Source organism: Aristolochia californica, unplaced genomic scaffold (genome assembly GCF_029961685.1).
Source record: "Aristolochia californica isolate CCGP_79_NKW_82.1479 unplaced genomic scaffold, dmAriCali1.0.hap1 SCAF_5, whole genome shotgun sequence".
NCBI classification, from domain to species: domain Eukaryota; kingdom Viridiplantae; phylum Streptophyta; class Magnoliopsida; order Piperales; family Aristolochiaceae; genus Aristolochia; species Aristolochia californica.
Genome location: NW_027182214.1, coordinates 5,671,452 through 5,696,567, shown reverse-complemented (window position 1 = coordinate 5,696,567; position 25,116 = coordinate 5,671,452). Strand labels below are relative to the sequence as shown.

General features: G+C 33.7%; 2 protein-coding genes and 1 pseudogene across 2 annotated transcripts; 1 reads left to right on the top strand and 2 right to left on the bottom strand.

Moving 5' to 3' along the window:
* The first annotated feature begins 383 nt into the window (after nt 1-383).
* Nucleotides 384-953, top strand: LOC137965148 (MADS-box protein SVP-like). Its single transcript, XM_068811536.1, has 2 exons — nt 384-543; nt 598-953. Exons 1-2 carry the CDS (start codon nt 384-386, stop codon nt 951-953), a joined length of 516 nt encoding a protein of 171 aa, XP_068667637.1.
* A 6,804-nt stretch (nt 954-7,757) lies between these two features.
* Nucleotides 7,758-9,395, bottom strand: LOC137965147 (protein IQ-DOMAIN 33-like; annotated as a pseudogene).
* Nucleotides 9,210-11,059, bottom strand: LOC137966546 (uncharacterized). Its single transcript, XM_068813207.1, has 3 exons — nt 10,527-11,059; nt 9,637-9,884; nt 9,210-9,291 (listed from the first exon to the last, which is right to left on the bottom strand). Exon 1 carries the CDS (start codon nt 10,915-10,917, stop codon nt 10,579-10,581), a length of 339 nt encoding a protein of 112 aa, XP_068669308.1. The 5' UTR covers nt 10,918-11,059; the 3' UTR covers nt 9,210-9,291; nt 9,637-9,884; nt 10,527-10,578.
* Nucleotides 11,060-25,116: the final 14,057 nt, after the last annotated feature.

The window sequence follows — 25,116 nt, the reverse complement described above, 5'->3', positions numbered from 1 at the left end:
GTTCAGGTTTCAAGAATTATCACTCTCATACTTCCCTATTTACTCTCAATACTGGCAAGTATGATCCGTTTCTATTGGTGTATGTCAACAATATTATCATTACTGGTAATAGTGATGATCATATTTCTCTTGAGCAAGATCCTGTCAGTTATTATCTGGATTTTATCAAGGCTCACACAAGCTACTGCAAGATAACTCATTTCCTAATGAAAGACAACCCGGCTTCCTAGATTTTTTATCAGACAAAATAAATGAAATAAACAATAAATTTTTTTTGTGTCTTTGTAAAGAAATCAGTTGTTTCTTTAACAGAGAGAAATTTTCAGCGAGTGCAGAGAAAGAAAAAAAGTGAAAGAATTGGGATGTGAAAGAGAAAGCTGGAGATGAAGAAGATTGAGAATCGACAAGCTTCACAAGTCACCGTCTCCAAGCGGAAGAAGGGACTGTTCAAGAAAGCTGAGCAACTCTCTCTTCTAATCGGCGCTTCCATCCTCGTCGTTCCCTTCTCTCCCGCCGGCAAGCGCTTTGTCTTCGGAGACGAGGGTTTGTTGTAGCGCTATCTCGAAGGCGTGACAAACATCCCATAGGTGGTGGAAGACAAAGATCCCTTTGTCTCCTTGGACAACATCGACTTGGAGAAATGCACCATTGAAGAGCTCGAGCTTTTGATCTCCAATCTGGAGGAGGAAGAAGCCACGATACTGGAGCTAGTGGATGAATTGAATGCGACCAAGCCGGCCTCTGGGCAGCAGTTGACGTTGGAGGCTGCACCTGCTGCAGTAATTGACGGAGTGGAGGCTACCCAACTGCATCACGATCTTGAGATATTTCTTATGGATACCGAAGAAGTAGGAATTACCTCATCCGAGATTTTGCTACCATCGGAAGATTTCTTTATTGATTTGCCGCCACTGGATGTCTCCGACTACTACCTGGATTCATTCCTGCGTTGATGTTGTTTTTTTTAATTTTTATACTATTTGATTCCTCACCATTTCTGGATTCTGGCACTGTACTTTTGTGTTTGACACATTTTGTTTTTTATTTTGTGGAGGGATGATTATACCTTATTCTAATTGATTGACTCTCAAAACTCTCTTTGGGATTGAATAATAATTCTTGCTCATTTTCGGGAAATTTTCTCCCTCTTTCACCGTTTACTTCCTCTTTACTACATTTACTTCATGGTGGCTTGTGTATTGGGAGTGGATGAAGGTTTCTGTAAATCTCTTGCCCGTCTCGAGACTAGAAGAGATGTAAATTAGTTTATATTTTTGTTAAATCAAAGGTAGAAGACGATTATTAACCCTAAAACCTATCCAAAAATCTAAAGTCCAACACTAGAAATTGCATCGAAATGGACACCAGAAATAATCGACCTATCTTGCACAAATTAAAACTTGTATAGGTACTGGGAAAGATCTGGACAACCAAATGATCCCGGTTCTGAATCCGAGACAGTCACTAGATTCAGATTGCAGGACCCCTATTGAGGAGAACCGAGAACTTAATCCTTCGCACTTGTAAACTACAATTGATGTTTTTTCTCATTTCAGACGTGTCAGAAAATATACCATAAATTACAGAAAACCAGGATATAAGAGTTTACATCTTCCGGACATCAACTGTGGCAAATGGTTAATTAGTGGTTGCATTAGACTAGAAAAAAAAAAGACAATGTAAAGTTGAAGAAATTTTAGTACAAAAAGGATTTTTTTTTCTTTTTTCTCCTAGAACAGATGAGAATGCCTTCAGGATAGCTGTAGCTTCTACCAAATAACAAAGACATGGCATTGGTGTTATACAGAGTGTCATAAAGACCAAAAACCCTGGGTTTGGATTTTGGGTGGGTGAAGAAAACACCCATATCTATTCAGACACCCACTCTGAATAATCTCCTTAACTCCACCATCACGAGCATGATGAGGTACATAAATGAAAATTGGTCAATGGATCTCCTTGAGGAACTCCCTCAAAATTTTCAAGATGTAATTTTTACTGTCTTTGGACATACATTAAGGAATTCCTACGAGGTAAGGATACGAGACCTCACCATGTCACAAAGAGGACATGGAAATAGTGACTCATGTTTTGAATCCCAAGAAGGGAACCTTCTCTCGGCTCACCACAACTGATATTTTCTTGTTGATGACTATCTTCTAGAGGGTCACTCTGGATTATGGATATTTCATGGCCAATAGGATGGCCGATGTAGTTGTTAACTCAAAGGCGGGCAATCTACTATTCGCACAAGAGATTACCATCACCCTTCTCCAAAGTGGCATAGACCACTCGAATGAGGTTTCTATGGACATGACAAGGAAGATGTCCATAAGAGAAATCAAAGTTGGAAATTTTTGGATTTGTCAAGTGGTGTGGACAGTGGATTCATTAAGAAAATATACCCAAGGAGAAAACCCCACAATAAGCCACTTCCAAAGACAAGATGAGTCTCAAGCCTCTCTAGGAACAATAAGAATTTGCAAAGGGGAAAAGAATGGAAGAGGGTGCATCATCGTCTACTGATCATCTCTCTACTCTTGTAGAAGTCATCGATGATGTTCGGCTTACTCAAGTAACAATTGTTTCCCACCATGACATGATGACACGGCTGCAAATGATGGAGCAGCAGTTTGACATCATCCTCAGTCGACTTCCGCCTTCATCCTAGTTGACCATAGGATCTACCCTTTTTTTTTCCTCCCGTGTACATGATTATACTTATATGTTTTTTGTTTGATACTTGTACACATTTTGTAATCATTGGAACTTCTTTCTAACTTACTAAAGCGTAAAATTCATAAAAGCACTTTGAATCAAAAGGCACATGCAGATAAAAATAAATTCTTAGTTTATTTTAGATAGTTTGATTTTTTTAAAATAAAATAATTTTAACATGTTTTAAATTAATAAATAATTTAAACATGTTTTTAATTTATTAATAATTTTTATAAATAATTATTTATTTAACATAGTTTATCATTATAAATGATAAAAATTACTTAATTTTATAATAACCGCATTTTTAATTTTTTTAATAGCTAAATTCTCTCTCACAAATTTGAAATCAAATAAATTGTTAAAATCTTTAATTTATATAAATAAAAAGAGGTTATTTTACATAACATTACTATGATAGATTTAATTTTTATAACATAAACTAAGATAAATTTTAAATTTTTTAAACTAATAAATAAATACATTAAATTAAGATTTTTATTTTAATTCAATATATAAATTAAGAGTACCGAGAGTTCTTTCTAGCGAACGAAAGCGTAAAATTCACAAAAGCACTTTGAATAAAAAGGCACATGCACAAAAAAATAAAATCTTAGTTTATTTTAGATAGTTTCATTTGTTTAAAATAAAATAATTATAACATGTTTTAAATTAATAAATAATTTTTACAAGTTTTAATTTATTAATAATTTTTATAAATAATTAGTTATTTAACATAATTTATCAATATAAATGATAAAAGTTACTAAATTTTATATAATCCGTATTTTTAATTTTTTAATAGATAATTTCTCTCACACAAATTTGAAATATAATAAATTGTTAAAATCCTTAATTTATATAAATAAAAAAGAGGTTATTTTACATAAAATTACTCTGATAGATTTAATTTTTATAAGATAAACTAAGATAAATTTAAACTTTTTAAAACTAATATATAAATTAATAAAATTAAGAGTTTTTAATTTAAATAAATATATAAATTAAGAGTACCGAGATTTCTTTCTAGCGTACGAAAGCGTAAAATTCACAAAAGCACTTTGAATCAAAAGACACATGCAAATAAAAAAAATCTTACTTTATTTTAGATAGATTGATTTGCTTAAAATAAAATAATTTTAAAATGTTTCAAATTAATAAATATTACTTAATTTTATAATATCCGCATTTTTAATTTTTTAATAGCTAAATTCTCTCTCGCAAATTTGAAATCAAATATATTGTTAAAATCCTAATTTTATATAAATAAAAAAGAGGTTATTTTACATAAAATTACTATGATAGATTTAATTTTTATAAGATAAACTAAGATAAATTTTAACTTTTTTAAACTAATAAATAAATACATTAAATTTATATTTTTTAATTTAATTAAATATATAAATTAAGAGTACCGAGAGTTCTTTCTAGCGTACGAAAGCGTAAAATTCATAAAAGCACTTTGAATCAAAAGGCACATGCAGATAAAAATAAAATCTTCTTTTATTTTAGATAATTTGATTTGCTTAAAATAAAATAATTTTAACATGTTTCAAATTAAAAAATAATATTAACATGTTTTTAATTTATTAATAAATTTTTTAAATAATTAGTTACTTAACATAATTTATCAATATAAATGATAAAAATTACTTAATTTTATAATATCCGTATTTTTAATTTTTTCATAGCTAAATTCTCTCTCACAAATTTGAAATCAAATAAATTGTTAAAATCCTTAATTTATATAAATAAAAAAGTCGTTATTTTACATAAAATTACTCTGATAGATTTAATTTTTATAAGATAAACAAAGTTAAATTGTAAATTTTTTAAACTAATAAATAAAGTTATTAAATTATGATTTTTTAATTTAATTAAATATATAAATTAAGAGAACCGAGAGTTCTCTCTAGCGTACGAAAGCGTAAAATTCACAAAAGCACTTTGAATCAAAAGGCACATGCAGATAAAAATAAAATCTTAGTTTATTTTAGATAGTTTCATTTGTTTAAAATAAAAATTTTTTAACATGTTTTAAATTAATAAATAAAATTTACTAGTTTTTAATTTATTAATAATTTTTATAAATAATTATTTATTTAACTTAATTTATCAATATAAATGATAAAAATTAAAAAAATTTATAATATCCGTATTTTTAATTTTTTACTAGCTAAATTCTCTCTCACAAATTTTAAATATAATAAATTGTTAAAATCCTTAATTTTTATAAATAAAAAAGAGGTTATTTTACATAAAATTACTCTGATAGATTTAAATCTTATAAGATAAATTGAGATAAATTTTAATTTTTAAAAACTAATAAATTAATACATTAAATTAAAATTTTTTAATTTAATAAAATATATAAATTAAGAGTACCGAGAGTTCTATATGGGGTATGAAATAGTAACATTCACAAAAGCAATTTGAATCAAAAGGCACATGCAGATAAAAATAAAATCTTCGTTTATTTTAGATAGTTTGATTTGTTTAAAATAAAATAATTTTAATATGTTTTAAATTAATAAATAATTTTAACAATTTTTTAATTTATTAATAATTTTTATAAATAATTAGTTATTTGACATAATTTATCAATATAAATGATAAAATATACTTAATTTTTTAATTTCCGTATTTTTAATTTTTTAATAGCTAAATTCTCTCTCACAAATTTGAAATCAAATATATATTTAAAATCTTTAATTTATATAAATAAAAAAAGTTTATTTTACATAAAATTACACTGATAGATTTAATTTTAATAAGATAAAATAAGATAAATATTAACTTTTTTAAATTAATAAATAAATACGTTAGATTAAGATTTTTTAATTTAATTAAATATATAAATTAAGAGTAGTGCGAGTTCTTTCTAGTGTACGAAAGCATAAAATTCACAAAAGCACTTTGAATCAAAAGGCACATGCATATAAAAATAAAATCTTAGTTTATTTTAGATAGTTTGATTTGTTTAAATTAATAAATAATTTTAACAAGTTTTAAATTTATTAATAATTTTTATAAATAATTAGTTATTTAACATAATTAATCAATATAAATGAAAAAAAAGAATCTTAATTTTATAATATCCTTATTTTTAATTTTTTAATAGCTAACTTCTCTCTCACAAATTTGAAATCAAATGTATTGTTAAAATCCTTAATTTATATAAATAAAAAAATTGTTAAAATTACTTAATTTACTAGGTGCAGTGATAGATGCCATATTCTGACATGAGAACTAGGTTAATTATAATAGAATAACTTTTATAATTGTGTTATAGGTGGTTATTTATCGGTTTTCAAATGAAATGAGCATTTATTGAATTTGGCATTAATCACTGTCGATATTGCATATTTTTCTCTCCTGAATTATATTTCATTGTTTTTAAGGTTTATTTTTTCCTAAAATGCTTTTTATAGATTCAATTATGGAATTTCAGGAGAATTTTGGTGGAGAAGGAGATATTTACCAAAATGCCCTTAGTGAAATGGAGGTGATTTTTAGGTCAAATCGTTTTAAAATAAATAAGAGGGTATTAAAGGGAAGAGGGGTGTCGACGAGAGTAGGAGCGTAAAGAGAAAACAGAAGGAGCGTAAAGAGAAAACAGAGGGTGCGTCGACCAGAACAAAGCACTGGAAACAGGGGAGACCCGAGAGGAGTTCGCCACCGTCGTCCACCGTCGTCCACCACCGTCCAGCAACCGAGAATAAACCCGAGGAGAGCTCATCTCCGTCGAGGTGAGTTCGACAGTTGCCGCTCGCCAAGCCGAGAAGTGACCCGAGAGGGCTTCTCCGGTGCCACTTCCGCTTTCCGACTATCCTCCGGTGTCTATTACATATTTTCGACCATTCCCGGAGCTATTCCGACTCCGACCGAGACTCGAGAGAGCCGGTTAGAGAACGTAAGCTCTGTTTCGTTCTTCGCCGGACGTTACCTTCGTCCGTCGGCTTCTAACCTTCGTCGCCGGCATCGTCTCTACCTCCGGCCACTCACTCTTGCTACCCGAAGCCATTAATCTCGGGAAATTGCAGCACCCGTGAGAACGAGTTGCTGACCGAGCGAGAGGAAGAAGAAGGGGAGTAGTTCATAATATTTGAATTTCATTTTTTATATAGTTTGAACTTAAGTTTTGAATGTTTATTGAATCTGATTTGATAATTAATGTTTATTGAATATTTGTTTTTCGGATATTTGATTAAATTAGCTAATTAGGGTAAGATTATAATTGAGGTTGGATTTTGGTATTTTAATCCGATTTCTGTCTTTCACTCTAACGCAAGGATTGAGAAATCGGATCTGTGGTTACGTGGCGCTCGAGAGAGGCACGAATTACCGTAAAATCCAAAGTTGACGTTTCCTGTTGTGCAGGTAGTTAACCAGATGATTACTTAATAATTTAGGATATAATTAGTGTTTAGTTAATATTAATTCATCATATTTGGTTAGGCTAGTTGACTGAAGAATACACAAAATTCAGTCCTCCCTGTGGATATCACCCTCGCTTCCCGCTAAATTACATGAACGATTCGTACGCTTGCAAGGTATTAAAACTGATGTAACTAAATTTTACATCATGGAGCTAATATCATTAAGAGTATATGACCATCTTAGGCGCTCGTCCACACAATTAATCTTAGGATTTCACTGTGAATAGATCGTGAAAGAACCCAAAGTCTCCAAGAAATGGTAAATGCTGATGGTTTCTACTTATTTAAACAGACCTTTCTCAAGATTCAATCCCCCATCATTTCCTATTAAAGGGTAAGAAGCACTGGTTAGCAATTCTTCCTTCCTTGTATTAACTTCTTAAGCTCAATATTTTTAACATCTATCAGTAAATGGAGTACTAAAGAGATCTAATGAAATGGCCCCGTCTAGTTTGCTTCTGTCCTGAGATGCATATCTTATACACTGATTAATAACTGATTTCCAGGAAAGCAGATGAAGGGACTCACCAACAACATGTTTTGTCATAATCTTTCATGGAGAGTCAGTGAGTATACTGTATTAAGTGACATTGACTTCAGTAGAGACACTCCAGCAACCATTCGATGCAAATATAAGTTTGTCAAAGTATAATATGTGAGAACCAAGGAGTGCAGCTACTGTACCTTGGTTGGCGCTGTTGTGTGTTGGCAACTTGGCACTGTCTTTCGTCTTGACACAGTTCTTGCTGCTTTGAGCCTGTTTGCACAGTGGTCCATGTCCATCATTACTGGTTTCTCCATTTACTATCACACCATCCAGTCCAACTGTTATTTCATTGGATCCGCAGCTCTACTTTTCTTCTCCTCCCACATCATCTTTCTTCTTGGTATTGAATGAAGCTTGATGACTGTAGTGAGTTGCTTCTTAGATCTTCAACAGAGGATTCTGGCTGGCAGGTTGCCGTCCACCTCTCTAACCAGCTCCATCCCCAAGTTGGGTTGCCTGGAGTCTGATTGGGCTTGTTTCTTTTTGGATGTACATGTTCTTAGCTGTCAAGAAGTAGAACATTTGGATACTTGAGTCTTTACTCTGAACATACACAGAAATTAGAGTCGATAAGTCGAAAATAAACAGATCAGTGTCCTTGAGAAACCTAGACTTACCTGTTGTGAAAATGCATAAGCCAATGCTCTCTCACGCCTTGTTGTTACCTCCAGGCCTGTCTTGGATTCTTAACTTTGCTATATTGCTACTCACTGTGCTGTCGTTCCATTCTTCCTTCGCATGGCATCATTCAAGGTGAACAATTTTTCTAAAAATTCAATTTTCTTTTCGTTCATTTGTTTTTGACAATCACGCTGGTCTGAGTTGAAATACCAATTCCAAACAAGTTATATAATTCTATCAGCTTTCAAGTATTTTACCATCTGCTATTCTGGGCCTTAAATCTATTAGATTGAACTAACTCTTACTCAATTGGTCATCTTCTCCTACCTGTTAATTTATTACGTATTGGATATAAATAAAAAAATTCTATTAGACAGAACTATTCGATGGAGACAATTCCAAGTTATGGCTACTTCTAGAGTGGCAATTTCAAAAGTACCATCAGCTTACCTATCGGCAGTTCCTATCTGTTAGATCCCAATATATGTGTTGACAACTTGTTTATATGCCTACTACAGAAATCAGATTTCTCATTTCCTAGTATGATTGCTTATGTTATGAGTTCACTTCAATTTACCCAAGTATTATTTAAGAGGAATAGAGACTGAACTTTTCATAATTAAATGATAGTTTTACATGTGGTTCGACAAAATTTTGATGTCATACTATGAAATATACATGCAGAACTTTCCCTTTAAGGTCTCAAGCAGGCAGTGTAGTTTCAATTTACATGTACATGTCAGTTTCAAGTGAGAAGAGTTGGCATGTGTAATACCTTCTGCTTGGAGATTTGGGTTTTGGACTTCTGATGCACTCGAGGATGAAAAGGGGCAGTTTCATGTATTTTTCAGTTGAAGCACCAGTTTCGACTTCAACTGATGTGCCTCCAGACTCGGTGAATGGTTTGCTTTCTTCACTACTCTCCCTTTTACAGAACCTTCTGGTTTCTTGGAACTGACGCCTGGCCTGATAGAAAGACAGCAGCAAAATGGCTTTTCAGAATCACCCAAGTAAAGTCACTAAAAAGAAACCCTTGACTTGAAAAATCCAACAAGATCAGTTAGCCTCATTGTGGATAGGTGAAACTCTGAAAGTCTTGAGTCAGCCACTTCTTAAGGGCATGCCTCTTGATGTTAGACCATCAGAATTTCTTTTCCAAGAGGCTATTTCTTTCAGCATGACTGTCAACCAATTGCCCAATTTAAGAATCATGCTGCATAATTTCTATTGGATTACATCATTTATGATGCTAATACCTAGATGGCTTTTGTAGCTATTAGTAGATACAATGTTTAGGAAGCATAAGCAAACCAGAATGCCGACTGGATAACTATAGCTGCATCATCTTTCTGTGAGCATCATGCTTGGTTGACGTCTTCTCTTTCTGTAATTTGTTCTTCATAAGATTCAGACTGTATTTCTTGATGAATTTCTTCATCCTTTATTGGCTCTGTTGTGAGTTGCCTCGGAACTCCTTACAGAAGCAGAATCCTCCCCTGCAAGAACTGAATTTACTTCGTCCACTCCCAACTCTTCTTGTCCATCGCAATGCTCTTAATCTGCTAAAATCAAATAAATATCACTCTATTTAACATAAAAATGTGCCAAGTAACAAAGTCTACAATGTCAGAAAATCTTCAGTCAAATGAAGACAAAAACTACAGAAACAGGACAAATGCTCCAAAAGTTCGGTATAGACCTCACAGTTAGAAACAGCCGGAAGATTAAATTCTTGACTCATTTTCGTAAGATTTACCGGGCAAAACTACACAAAAATGCGACTCTTCTTACAGCCATACGGTTTAACTTGCTGAAACCGTTGTATTTCAAAACCGTTGTGTCTGTTAGGACAGCAAAGACGATAATTACCTGGATTCAGTTTATGCCCCGAGATTACGAGTACAACCCTGAGATTATTAAAACCAAATCTCTTGTGCAAGATCCCGTCAGTTATTATCCGGATTTTATCAACGGTTTCAAGCTACTGCAAGACAACTCATTTCCTACTGCCTTCCTAGATTTTTTATCACACAAAATATATGAAATAAACGGTAAAGAAATCAGTTGATCTGCTATGTTATTTCTTTAACAGAGAGAAATTTTCAGCGAGAGCAGAGAAAGAAAAAAAGTTAAAGAATGGGGATGGGAAAGAGAAAGCTGGAGATGAAGAAGATTGAGAATCGACAAGCTTTGCAAGTCACCTTCTCCAAGCGGAAGAAGGGACTGTTCAAGAAAGCTGAGCAACTCTCCCTTCTAACCGGCGCTTCCGTCTTCGTCGTTGCCTTCTCTCCCGCCGGCAGGCCCTTTGTCTTCGGAGACGAGGGTTTGTTGCAGCGCTATCTCGAAGGCGAGACGAACATCCCAAAGGCGGTGGAAGACGAAGATCCCTTTGTCTCCTTGGACAACATCGACTTGGAGCAATGCACCCTTGATGAGCTCGAGCTTTTGATCGCCAATATGCAGGAGGAAGAAGCCACGATACTGGAGCTCGCGGACGAATTGAATGCGACCATGCCGGCCTCTGGGCAGCAGTTGACGTTGGAGGCTGCACCTGCTGCTGTAATTGACGGAGTGGAGGCTACCCAACTGCATCAGGATCTTGAGATATTTCTTATGGACACCGAAGAAGAAGGAAATACCTCGTCCGAGATTTCGCTACCATCGGAAGATTTCTTTAATGATTTGCCGCCACTGGATGTCTCCGACGAAGATTTCTTTAATGATTTGCCGCCACTGGATGTCTCCGACTACTACCTGGATTCATTCAGGCACTGTATTTCTGCTGTTTCACACGTTTGGTTTTTTATTATGTAGAAGATGATTCTAATTAATTGACTCCCAAAACTCTCTTTGGGATGGAATAATAATTCTTGCTCATTTTCACCCTTTGCTTCTTCTTTACTGCATTTACTTCATGGCAGCTTGTGTATTGGGAGTGGATGTAGGTTTCTATAAATTTGTTGCCCGTCAGGAGACTAAGAAGAGATGTAAATTAGTTTATATTTTTCTTATATCAAAGGTAGAAGACGATTATTAACCCTAAAACCTGTCCAAAAACCTAAAGTACAACACTAGAAATTGAATCAAAATGGACACCAGAATTAATCGACATATCTTGCACAAATTAAAACTTGTATAGGTACTGGGAAAGATTAATCTTGCTGACTAATAACTTGTGGGCAGTCCTCTTCTACATAATTGCACATTTTATTTATTTTATTCACTTTAGGTCTAACAAATAAAGATTAATTAATCTCTACGCATTTCTTAGTAGTAGTGCTGACGTGTCTAGGCAATACATGTATCACTGCAGTGTCTATGTATTCATTAACTGGTTGACCAGAAGAAATCATGTAGCCATCCTTGAATTTCATGGATTTGGCACGATGGGCACCTCACCATTGCAGTTGTAAAAAATTGACGTTTTTCTCATTTCAGACGTGTTAGAAAATATACCATAAATTGCTGAAAAGATAGGAGATAGAGTTTCCATCATCCGGACTTAAAACTTGACAAATGGTTAATTAGTGGTTGCATTAGTCTAGAAAAACAAATGTCATTCTAAACATATTATTATTTCATTAAAAAAAATTTATTTTGAAAGACTATATATCTATCTATTTCTAGCTATATATCCATATTATCTAATCTAATATATACGTTAATGGAACAGGGGTCAAGTTTTCCTCATAAACTAGCCGAGATGGCAAATGCTCCCTGCCCCCTCAGCCTCTTAAACAAACGAGAGTCGAAAGATAAGAGGAAGAGAAACTCGTAGAGAAAATCAATATCGTTAGATGGAAATCCATATTTTGGCACTATCTTCCTCCAAGAATCTCGATGCAAGTCCAAAGGTGAATGAGGATTTTTACAGTAGAACGCTCTATGGAGGAGCAAATGAAGATAAAGACATCTCATGACATCAGTAATCCTCAATCCCCTTTAATTCTGGTAGCATGTGCCAAATATTTTGGTAGCTGCTAGGATTTTTTCGATAGAGGCGTGCAATCAAGCAAGCTCGAGCAATTCGATTCTTGCCTAACTGCTGCCAAGACTTTACTTTGCTGGTAATTTTTCCATTTGCGGCCTGATTTCAGCTACAATTTCCATGACAAAGGAGTCTTGGGACTTGGCTCACTGTAGCATAGATTATTGTACTGTAGAATGCTCATTGTGAGTTTCTTCGTCCCTCTTCTTTTCATCTTTCTTTTGTTTGTAAGACTGAAGGGAGCTCTTAGATTTGACAAAGATTCAATTATTGAATGAATAAAGATAATTATCAAGTGATTTTTTGGGATTTCCTTTAAAGTTCAAAGGCTGAACAGAAAAAGAAACAGGGAACCAAGGCAGCAAAGCAAGAGAAATGTATGGAGTAGGATATTTTGAAGTTAGAAGACTTTCTTTCGCCTATCTTTATGTTCTCTTTTTTCCTTAATGATTTTGTTACGCAACTTGTTTTCGACATAAAGGAGAGAAATTTTCACAACAAAGTATGAGAGGATGAATTGAACCACATTTTACATTGATTTAAGAGTAGTATTTATACACAATTTATAACAGACACCTCTTCATCCAAAGGGTACAAAACATCCAACCTATGTCTACAAACTTCATAAAGTTGTATATGGTGTCAAACAGGCTCCATGGGCTTGGTATCATAAACTGCATCAATTTCTTGTGGGTTCAGGTTTCAACAATTTTCACTCTCATACTTCCCTATTTACTCTCAATACTGGCAAGCATGTTCCGTTTCTATTGGTGTATGTCAACAATATTATCATTACTGGTAATAGTGATGATCGTATTTCTCTTGAGCAAGATCCTTTCAGTTATTATCCGGATTTTATCCAGGCTCAAACAAGCTACTGCAAAACAACTCATTTCCCATCCAAAAACCTAAAGTAAACCACTAGAAATTGAATCAAAATGGACATCAGAATTAATTGACCTATCTTTCACAAATTAAAACTTGTATAGGCACAGGGAATGATTAATCTTGCTGACAAATAATTTGTGGGCAGTCCTCTTCTACATAATTGCTCATTTTATTCATTTTATTCACTTTAGGTCGAACAAATGAAGATTATTTAATCTCTATACATTTCTTAGTAGTGGTGCTGCGTGTCTAGGCAATACATGTATCACTACAGTGTCTATGTATTCATTAACTGGTTGACCAGAAGAAATCATGTAGCCATCCTTGAATTTCATAGATTTAGCACGATAGGCACCTCACCATCGCAGTTGTAAATAATTGAAGTTTTTTCTCATTTCAGACGTGTTAGAAAATATACCATAAATTGCTAAAAAGATAGGAGATAGAGTTTCCATCATCCGGACGTCAAACTTGACAAATGGTTAATTAGTGGTTGCATTAGTCTAGAAAAACAAATGTCATTCTAAAGTAAACCAAGGGTCACATAGTTATTTCGTTAAAACCTTTTTATTTTGAAAGACTATATATCTATCTATTTCTAGCTATATATCCATATTATCTAATCTAATATATACGTTAATGGAACAGGGGTCAAGTTTTTCTCAGAAACTAGCTGAGATGGCAAATGCTCCCTGCCCCCTCAGCCTCTTAAACAAACGGGAGTCGAAAGATAAGAGGAAGAGAAGCTCGTAGAGAAAATCGATATCGTTAGACGGAAATCCATATTTTGGCACTATCTTCCTCCAAGAATCTCGATGCATGTCCAAAGGTGAATGAGGATTTTTATAGTAGAACGCTCTATGGAGGAGAAAATGAAGATAAAGACATCTCATACATCAGTAATCCTCAATCCCCTTTAATTCTGGTAGCATATGCCAAATATTTTGCTAGCTACTAGGATTTTTTCAATCGAGGCGCGCAGTCAAGCAAGCTCGAGCAATTCGACTCTTGCCTAACTGCTGCCAAGACTTTACTTTGCTGGTAATTTTTCCACTTGCGGCCTGATTGCAGCTACAATTTCCAAGACAAAGGAGTCTTGGGACTTGGCTCACTGTAGCATGGATTATTATACAGTAGAATGCTCGTTGTGAGTTCCTTCGTCCCTCTTCTTTTCATCTTTCTTTTGTTTGTAAGACTGAAGGGCGCTCTTAGATTTGACAAAGATTCAATTATTGAATAAATAAAGACAATTATCAAGTGATTTTTTGGGATTTCCTTTAAAGTTCAAAAGGCTGAACAGAAAAAGAAACAGGGAACCAAGGCAGCAAAGCAAGAGAAATGTACGGTGTAGGATATTTTGAAGGAAGAAGACTTTCTTTCGCCTCTCTTTATGTTCTCTTTTTTCCTTAATGATTTTGTTATGCAACTTGTATTCGACATAAAGGAGAGAAATTTTCACAACAAAGTATGAGAGGATGAATTGAACCACATTTTACATTGATTTAAGAGTAGTATTTATACACAATTTATAACAGAAATCTCTTCATCCAAAGGGTACAAAACATCCGACCTATGTCTACAAACTTCGTAAAGTTGTATATGGTCTCAAATAGGCTCCATGGGTTTGGTATCATAAACTGCATCAATTTCTTGTGGGTTCAGGTTTCAAGAATTTTCACTCTCATACTTCCCTATTTACTCTCAATACTGGCAAGTGTGTTCCGTTTCTATTGGTGTATGTCAACAATATTATCATTACTGGTAATAGTGATGATCATATTTCTCTTGAGCAAGATCCTGTCAGTTATTATCCGGATTTTATCAAGGCTCACACAAGCTACAGCAAGACAACTCATTTCCTAATGAAAGACAACCCGGCTTCCTTGATTTTTTATCAGACAAAATAAATGAAATAAACAGTAAAATTTTTTTGCGTCTTTGTAAAGAAATCAGTTGTTTCTTTAACAGAGAGAAATTTTCAGTGAGTGCAGAGAAAGAAAAAAAGTGAAAGAATGGGGATGGGAAAGAGAAAGCTGGAGATGAAGAAGATTGAGAATCGACAAGCTTCGCAAGTCACCTTCTCCAAGCGGAAGAAGGGACTATTCAAGAAAGCTGAGCAACTCTCCCTTCTAATCGGCGCTTCCATCCTCGTCGTTCCCTTCTCTCCCACCGGCAAGCGCTTTGTCTTCGGAGACGTGGGTTTGTTGTAGCGCTATCTCGAAGGCGAGACGAACATCCCATAGGCGGTGGAAGACGAAGATCCCTTTGTCTCCTTGGACAACATCGACTTGGAGCAATGCACTCTTGATGAGCTCGAGCTTTTGATCGCCAATCTGGAGGAGGAAGAAGCCACGATACTGGAGCTAGCGGACGAATTGAATGCGACCAAGCCGGCCTCTGGGCAGCAGTTGACGTTGGAGGCTGCACCTGCTGCTGTAATTGACGGAGTGGAGGCTACCCAACTGCATCACGAGCTTGAGATATTTCTTATGGATATCGAAGAAGTAGGAATTACCTCATCCGAGATTTCGCTACCATCGGAAGATTTCTTTATTGATTTTCCGCCACTGGATGTCTCCGACTACTACCTGGATTCATTCCTGGGTTGATGTTGGTTTTTTTTAATTTTTATACTGTTTGATTCCTCACCATTTCTGGGTTCTGGCACTGTACTTCTGTGTTTGACACATTTGGTTTTTTATTCTTTAGAGGGATGATTATACCTTATTCTAATTGATTGACTCTCAAAACTCTCTTTGGGATTCAATAATAATTCTTGCTCATTTTCGGGAAATTTTCTCCCTCTTTCACCGTTTACTTCCTCTTTACTACATTTACTTCATGGTGGCTTGTGTATTGGGAGTGGATGAAGGTTTCTGTAAATCTCTTGCCCGTCTGGAGACTAGAAGAGATGTAAATTAGTTTATATTTTTGTTAAATCAAAGGTAGAAGACGATTATTAACCCTAAAACCTATCCAAAAATCTAAAGTCCAACACTAGAAATTGCATCGAAATGGACACCAAAAACAATCGACCTATCTTGCACAAATTAAAACTTGTATAGGTATTGGGAAAGATCTGGACAACCAAATGATCCCGGTTCTGAATCCGAGACAGTCACCGGATTCAGATTGCAGGACCCGTATTGAGGAGAACCGAGAACTTAATCCTTCGCACTTGTAAACAACAATTGATGTTTTTTCTCATTTCAGACGTTTCAGAAAATATACCATAAATTTCAGAAAATCCAGGAGATAAGAGTTTACATCTTCCGGACATCAACTGTGTCAAATGGTTAATTAGTGGTTGCATTAGACTAGAAAAAAAAAAAGACAATGTAAAGTTGAAGAAATTTTTGTACAAAAAGGATTTTTTTTTTCTTTTTTCTCCTAGAACAGATGAGAAAGCCTTCAGGGTAGCTGCAGCTTCTACCAAATAACAAAGACATGGCATTGGTGTTATACAGAGTGTCATAAAGACCAAAAACCCTGGGTTTGGGTTTTGGGTGGGTGAAGAAAACACCCATATCTATTCAGACACCCACTCTGAATAATCTCCTTAACTCCACCATCACGAGCATGATGAGGTGCATAAATGAAAATTGGTCAATGGATCTCCTTGAGGAACTCCCTCAAAATTTTCAAGATGTAATTTTTACTGTCTTTGGACATACATTAAGGAATTCCTACAAGGTGAGGATACGAGACCTCACCATGTCACAGAGAAGACATGGAAATAGTGACTCATGTTTTGAATCCCAAGAAGGGAACCTTCTCTCGGCTCACCACAACTGATATTTTCTGGTTGATGACTATCTTCTAGAGGGTCACTCTGGATTATGGATATTTCATGGCCAATAGGATGGCCGATGTAGTTGTTAACTCAAAGGCGGGCAATCTACTATTCGCACAAGAGATTATCATCACCCTTCTCCAAAGTGGCATAGACCTCTCGAATGAGGTTTCTATGGACATGACAAGGAAGATGTCCATAAGAGAAATCAAAGTTGGAAATTTTTGGATTTGTCAAAGTGGTGTGGACAGTGGATTCATTAAGAAAATATACCCAAGGAGAAAACCCCACAATAAGCCACTTCCAGAGACGAGATGAGTCTCGAGCCTCTCGAGGAACAATAAGAATTTGCAAAGGGGAAAAGAATGGAAGAGGGTGCATCATCGTCTACTGATCATCTCTCTACTCTTGCAGAAGTCATCGATGATGTTCGGCTTACTCAAGTAACAATTGTTTCCCGCAATGACAAGACGACACGGCTGCAAATGATGGAGCAGCAGTTTGACATCATCCTCAGTCGACTTCCGCCTTCATCCTAGTTGACCATAGGATCTACCCTTTTTTTTTCCTCCCGTGTACATGATTATACTTATATGTTTTTTGTTTGACACTTGTACACATTTTGTAATCATTGGAACTTCTTTCTAGCGTACTAAAGCGTAAAATTCCTAAAAGCACTTTGAATCAAAAGGCACATGCAGATAAAAATAAATTCTTAGTTTATTTTAGATAGTTTGATCTTTTAAAAATAAAATAATTTAAACATGTTTTAAATTAATAAATAATTTAAACATGTTTTTAATTTATTAATAGTTTTATAAATAATTATTTATTTAAAAAAATTTATCATTATAAATGATAAAAATTTCTTCATTTTATAATAACCGCATTTTTAATTTTTTTTATTGCTAAATTCTCTCTCACAAATTTGAAATCAAATAAATTGTTAAAATCCTTAATTTATATAAATAAAAAGATGTTATTTTATATAAAATTACTATGATAGATTTAATTTTTATAACATAAACTAAGATAAATTTTAAATTTTTTAAACTAATAAATAAATACATTAAATTAAGATTTTTTATTTTAATTCAATATATAAATTAGGAGTATCGAGAGTTCTTTCTAGCGAAAGAAAGCGTAAAATTCACAAAAGCACTTTGAATAAAAAGGCACATGCACAAAAAAATAAAATCTTAGTTTATTTTAGATAGTTTCATTTGTTTAAAATAAAATAATTTTAACATGTTCTAAATTAATAAATAATTTTTACATGTTTTTAATTTATTAATAATTTTTATAAATAATTAGTTATTTAACATAATTTATCAATATAAATGATAAAAGTTACTAAATTTTATAATTTCCGTATTTTTAATTTTTTAATAGAGCATTTCTCTCACACAAATTTGAAATATAATAAATTGTTAAAATCCTTAATTTATATAAATAAAAAAGAGGTTATTTTACATAAAATTACTCTGATAGTTTTAATTTTTATAAGATAAACTAAGATAAATTAAAACTTTTTTAAACTAATAAATAAATTAATTAAATTAAGAGTTTTTAATTTAATTAAATATATAAATTAAGAGTACCGAGAGTTCTTTCTAGCGTACGAAAGCGTAAAATTCACAAAAGTACTTTGAATCAAAAGACACATGCAAATAAAAAATAAATCTTACTTTATTTTATATAGATTGATTTGTTTAAAATAAAATAATTTTAAAATGTTTCAAATTAATAAATAATTTAAACATGTTTTTAATTTATTAATAAATTTTAAAAATAATTAGTTATTTGACATAGTTTATCAATATAAATGATAAAATTTACTTAATTTTATAATATCCGTATTTTTATTTTTTTAATAGCTAAATTCTCTCTCACAAATTTGAAATCAAATATATCGTTAAAATCCATAATTTATATAAATACAAAAGAGGTTATTTTACATAAAAAATACTCTGATAGATTTAATTTTTACAAGATAAACTAAGATAAATATTAAAGTTTTTAAACTAATAAATAAATACATTAAATAGAGATTTTTTAATTTAATTAAATATATAAATTAAGAGTACCGAGAGTTCTTTCTTGCGTATGAAAGAGTAAAATCCACCAAAGCACTTTGAATCAAAAGGCACATGCAGATAAAAAGAAAAACTTAGTTTATTTTAGATAGTTTGATTTGTTTAAAATAAAATAATTTTAACATGTTTTTAATTTATTAATAATTTTTATAAACAATTAGTTATTTAACATAATTTATCAATATAAATGATAAAAATTACTTAATTTTATAATATCCGTATTTTTAATTTTTTAATAGCTAAATTCTCTCTCGCAAATTTGAAATCAAATATATTGTTAAAATCCTTAATTTATATAAATACAAAAGAGGTTATTTTACATAAAACTACTTAGATAGATTTAATTTTAATAAGATAAACTAAGATAAATATTAAAATTTTTAAACTAATAAATAAATACGTTAGATTCAGATTTTTTAATTTAATTAAATATATAAATTAAGTGTACCGAGAGTTCTTTCTAGTGTACGAAAGCGTAAAATTCACAAAAGCACTTTGAATAAAAAGGCACATGCTGATAAAAATAAAATTTTAGTTTATTTTAGATAGTTTGATTTTTTTAGAATAAAAAATTTTAGTTGGAAAAGACTCTTGGGATTACATTGATGGACAAATCACTGCTCAGAAACTACATCCACTGACTTCATCAAAGAACATAAGAAGTTGTTGACTGAAAATGTAAAAATCATCACTTGGATCAACAACTCCGTGGATCCGTCTATCAGTTTGCAACTTTTGAAGTATGAGACTGCAAAAGAAATATGGGACTATTTGGAAACTCTGTAAGAACAGACAAACTTTGCCAAAATATATCAGATTGAGAAAGAATTGTTGTCCGCTAAGCAAGGTGATCGTACAATTCAAGAATTCTACTCCTTTATGACACCTCTGTGGGATCAACTATATATGATGGATCCACCCTCCTTTCGGAAGCTCCCTGAATATAGCAGAGCATGTGATGATCGCAAGCTTACCGATTTTCTTATGGCTCTTCGCAGTGATTTTGAACTGATAAGAGGATCTATGATCCATAGAGCTCCACTACCCAACTTGTCTGCAACTGTATCTTAATTGTTGGCTGAAGAAACATGGTTGAGGTCTTTGGGTGGGCTTTCTTCCAGTAAAACATCATCACCTGATATATCACAGGTACTTGTTTCTGGAACACACTCTCATACTCCTCAGCCATCAAGGGGCATACTTGGTTCTGGAACACACTCTCATACTCATCAGTCATCAGGGAAGCCTAAAGTGCCACTTCCACAAGATGAATGTTCCCACTGTCATGGTAAAGGTCATTGGAAACACCAGTGCCCCTCATTGCAAAGCAACAATAAAAATCAAGGCAATTTCAAACCTACACAACATCATGCCTCTAGTCGTTAACATCAAGGCCATTTCAAATCTGGACCACATCATACATTTAGTTGTCCACCACCATATAGAGGTTTTCGTCCATCTGCTGCCATTGGATCTTTGGATTATTCAGATGCACCTTCAGCACCCGCTCCCCCCAGCATTCTACACCTGATCTCTCATCATTAGCTGCCGAGCTCACTCGCATTCTTGGCAAGTCGTTTGCTCCCAGTACTCAATTTGCATCCCATGCAGATATGTCTTGTTTGGCTGGCTCCAGTGACACTCACAAATGAATCTTAGATTCTGGAGCGACACACCTTATGACACCCCATTTGTCTCTTTTACATGATTGTGTTAAGCCTTCTCACCCAGTTAACATCCAAGCTGCTAATGGCTCTCCCATGCCACTAGCCTCGGTTGGAACACTCACTCACCCTACTTGGTCTTTGTCTAATGTTTTCTATGTTCCCCGTCTAGCTGTTTACCTTCTTTCAATTGGCAAACTTACTGATTTGGGTCTGATCATTACCTTTGCTTCTGATCATTGTCTTATACAGGATCGCAAGTCCGGGAGGCAGATTGGGACAGGCAATAGAAAAGGTGGTCTTGACTTGCTTGATGACTTAAAATTGCTAGTATCTCTACAGGTGTCTAGTTTGTCAGTTCAATCCATGTTGCAAGATTTACTTTCTATAAATAATCATTTTTACTTATGGCATACTCGTTTAGGACATGTTTCTGCTTCTCGTTTACAGTTTATGATCACACACAATATGTTGGATTCTACTATTAAATATTCCCCTCTTAGTGATTGTGTTGGTTGTAATCTTGGCAAACAATGCCATTTACCTTTTACATTAAGTCACTCGATTACTTCTTCTCCTTTTGATTTTGTTCACTCTGATGTTTTGGGCCCTGCACCTGTATCCACTAAAGGTGGGGCTCGCTTTTATGCATTGCTTGTCGATGATTTTACTCGTTTCTCTTGGATATTTCTTATGCATCGAAAATCAGATTTTTATTTTATTTATGGTCAATTTTGTGCTATGATGCGAACCCATTTTTCCACTCACATTAAAAATTTTCGCTCTGATTCGGGTGGTGAATATATGTCATCTTTATTGAATGATTTTCTGAAGTCTGAGGGTACTATTCATCAGTTGTCTTGTCCTTATACACCTCAGTAGAATGGTGTTGCAAAACGTAAACATCATAATCTTGTTGAAACCGCTCACTCTTTACTGCTCCATGCCTCTGTCCCTTCTGAATTTTGGGGGGAAACCATTCATACTGCCACTTATTCGATTAATCGTATTCCTTCATTTATTTTTGGTAGTATCTCCCCTTTTGAACGGTTGTATGGTGTTCGTCCTACCTATGAGCACTTACGGGTCTTTGGCTGTGCATGCTTTGTCTTATTACCCCCTTCCTGTCGCACTAAATTATCTTCCAAATCTGCATTATGTGTGTTTCTTGGTTATGGTTTTGGTAAAAAAGGATACCGATGTTACCATCCTGAGTCTATTAGACTTTTTGATTCTCGCAATGTTAAGTTCTTGGAACAGTTATGTAACTTTCGGATTCCCTTGTCTACTCCTGGTTTGCATGATACAGAATTGTTACACATTGATCCCTTTGAGTCTGATGAGTCCCATGATGACCAGTTAATCACTCACCATCCATCCACTGATTCACCCCTCCATCCGGAGGTTTCCTCTAGTCTGCCTTCACAACAGTCACATGCAGGTACTGACTTACCTTCTCCCATGGCGCCTCTCCCTCTCGACTCTCTCGATTCTGGTGATCCGCATCTTGCCACCCCTCCTGGTTCCACTTGTGTCTGACGTCCCCCACAGATGGTGAGTGAGTTATTTAACATAATTTATCAATATAAATGATAAAAATTACTTAACTTTATAATATCCATATTTTTAATTTTTTAATAGCTAAATTCTCTCCCAAAAATTTGAAATCAAATATATCGTTAAAATCCTTAATTTATTTAAATACAAAAGTGGTTATTTTACATAAAACTATTCTGATAGATTTAATTTTTATAAGAAAAACTCAGATAAATATAAACATTTTTAAACTAATAAAAAATACGTTAAATCAAGATTTTTTAATTTAATTAAATATATAAATTAAGAGTACCGAGAGTTCTTTCTTGCGTACGAAAAAATAAAATCCACCAAGGCACTTTGAATCAAAAGGCACATGCAGATAAAAAGAAAAAACTTGGTTTATTTTAGATAGTTTGATTTGTTTAAAATAAAATAATTTTAACATGTTTTAAATATTAAATATTTTTTACATGTTTTTAATTTATTAATAATTTTTAGTAATAATTAGTTATTTAACATAATTTATCAATATAAATGACAAAAATTACTTAATTTTATAATATCCGTATTTTTAATTTTTTAATAGCTTAATTCTCTCTCACATATTTAAAATCAAATATATTGTTAAAATCCTTAATTTATATAAATACAAAAGAGGTTATTTTACATAAAACTACTTAGATAGATTTAATTTTAATAAGATAAACTAAGATAAATATTAATTTTTTTAAACTAATAAATAAATATGTTAGATTAAGATTTTTTAATTTAATTAAATATATAAATTAAGAGTACCGAGAGATCTTTCTAGTGTACGAAAGCGTAAAATTCACAAAAGTACTTTGAATCAAAAGGCACATGCAGATAAAAATAAAATTTTAGTTTATTTTAGATAGTTTGAATTGTTTAGAATAAAATTTTTTTGTTGGAAAAGACTTGTGGGATTACATTGATGGACAAATCATTGCTTAGAACCTACATCCACTGACTTCATCGAAGAACATAAGAAGTGGTTGACTGAAAATGCAAAAATCATCACTTGGATCAACAACTCCGTGGATCCGTCTATCAGTTTGCAACTTTTGAAGTATGAGACTACAAAAGAAATATGAGACTATTTGGAAACTCTGTATGAACAGACAAACTTTGCCAAAATGTATCAGATTGAGAAAGAACTACGGTCCGCTAAGCAAGGTGATCGTATAATTCAAGAAAAATCTTCCTTTATGACACCTCTGTGGGATCAACTATATATGATGGATCCACCCTCCTTTCGGAAACTCTCTAAATATAGCAGAGCATGTGATGATCGCAAGCTTATCGATTTTTTTATGGCTCTTCGCAGTGATTTTGACCTGATAAGAGGATCTATGATCCATAGAACTCTGCTACCCACCTTGTCTGCAACTGTATCAGAATTGTTGGCTGAAGAAACATGGTTGAGGTCTTTGGGTGGGCTTTCTTCCAGTAAAACATCATCACCTGATATGTCACAGGTACTTGTTTCTAGAACACACTCTCATACTCCTCAGCCATCAGAGGGCATACTTGGTTCTGAAACACACTCTCATACTCATCAGTCATTAGGGAAGCCTAAAGTGCCAGTTCCACAAGATGAATATTCCTACTGTCATGGTAAAGGTCATTGGAAACACCAGTGCCCCTCATTGCAAAGCAACAATAAAAATCAAGGCAATTTCAAACCTACACAACATCATGCCTCTAGTCATCAACATCAAGGCCATTTCAAATCTGCACCACATCATACATTTAGTTGTCCACCACCACATAGAGGTTTTCGTCCATCTGCTGCCATTGGTTCTTTGGATTATTCAGATGCACCTTCTGCACCAGCTCCCCCCAGCATTCTACGCCTGATCTCTCATCATTAGCTGCCGAGCTCACTCGCATTCTTGGCAAGTCGTCTGCTCCCAGTACTCAATTTGCATCCCATGCAGGTCTGTCTTGTTTGGCTGGCTCTAGTGACACTCACAAATGAATCTTAGATTCTGGAGCCACACCCCATTTGTCTCTTTTACATGATTGTGTTAAGCCTTCTCACCCAATTAACATCCAAGCTGCTAATGGCTCTCCCATGCCACTAGCCTCGGTTGGAATTGTCACTCACCCTACTTGGTCTTTGTCTGATGTTTTCTATGTTCCCCATCTAGCTGTTAACGTTCTTTCAATTGGCAAACTTACTGATTTAGGTCTTACCATTACCTTTTCTTCTGATCATTGTCTTATACACGCAAGTTCGGGAGGCAGATTGGGATAGGCCATAGAGAAGGTGGTCTTTACTTGCTTGATGACTTAAAATTGCCAATATCTCTGCAGGTGTCTAGTTTGTCTGTTCAATCCATGTTGCAAGATTTACTTTCTATAAATAATCCTTTTTACTTATGGTATACTCATTTAGGACATGTTTCTGCTTCTCGTTTACAGTTTATTATCATACACAATATGTTGGATTCTACTATTAAATATTCCCCTCTTAGTGATTGTGTTGGTTGTAATCTTGGCAAACAATGCCATTTACCTTTTACATTAAGTCACTCGGTTACTTCTTCTCCTTTTGATCTTGTTCACTCTGATGTTTGGGCCCTGCACCTGTACCCACTAAAGGTGGGGCTCGCTTTTATGCATTGCTTGTCGATGATTTCACTCGTTTCTCTTGGATATTTCTTATGCATCAAAAATCAGATTTTTATTCTATTTATGTTCAATTTTGTGCTATGGTGCGAACCCATTTTTCCACTCACATTAAATTTTTCGCTTTGATTCATGTGGTGATATTTCATATTTATTGAATGACTTTTCGAA

What these genes read in the sequence shown, in the direction of transcription:
- LOC137965148 (XM_068811536.1), top strand. Translation starts at nt 384, where the DNA reads ATGAAGAAGATTGAGAATCGACAAGCTTCACAAGTCACCGTCTCCAAG. An exon ending in CTTTGTCTTCGGAGACGAGG is followed by an intron (nt 544 to 597) that starts GTTTGTTGTAGC and finishes AGGTGGTGGAAG; the next exon opens with ACAAAGATCCCTTTGTCTCC.
- LOC137966546 (XM_068813207.1), bottom strand. Translation starts at nt 10,917, where the DNA reads ATGCAGTTGGGTAGCCTCCACTCCGTCAATTACAGCAGCAGGTGCAGC.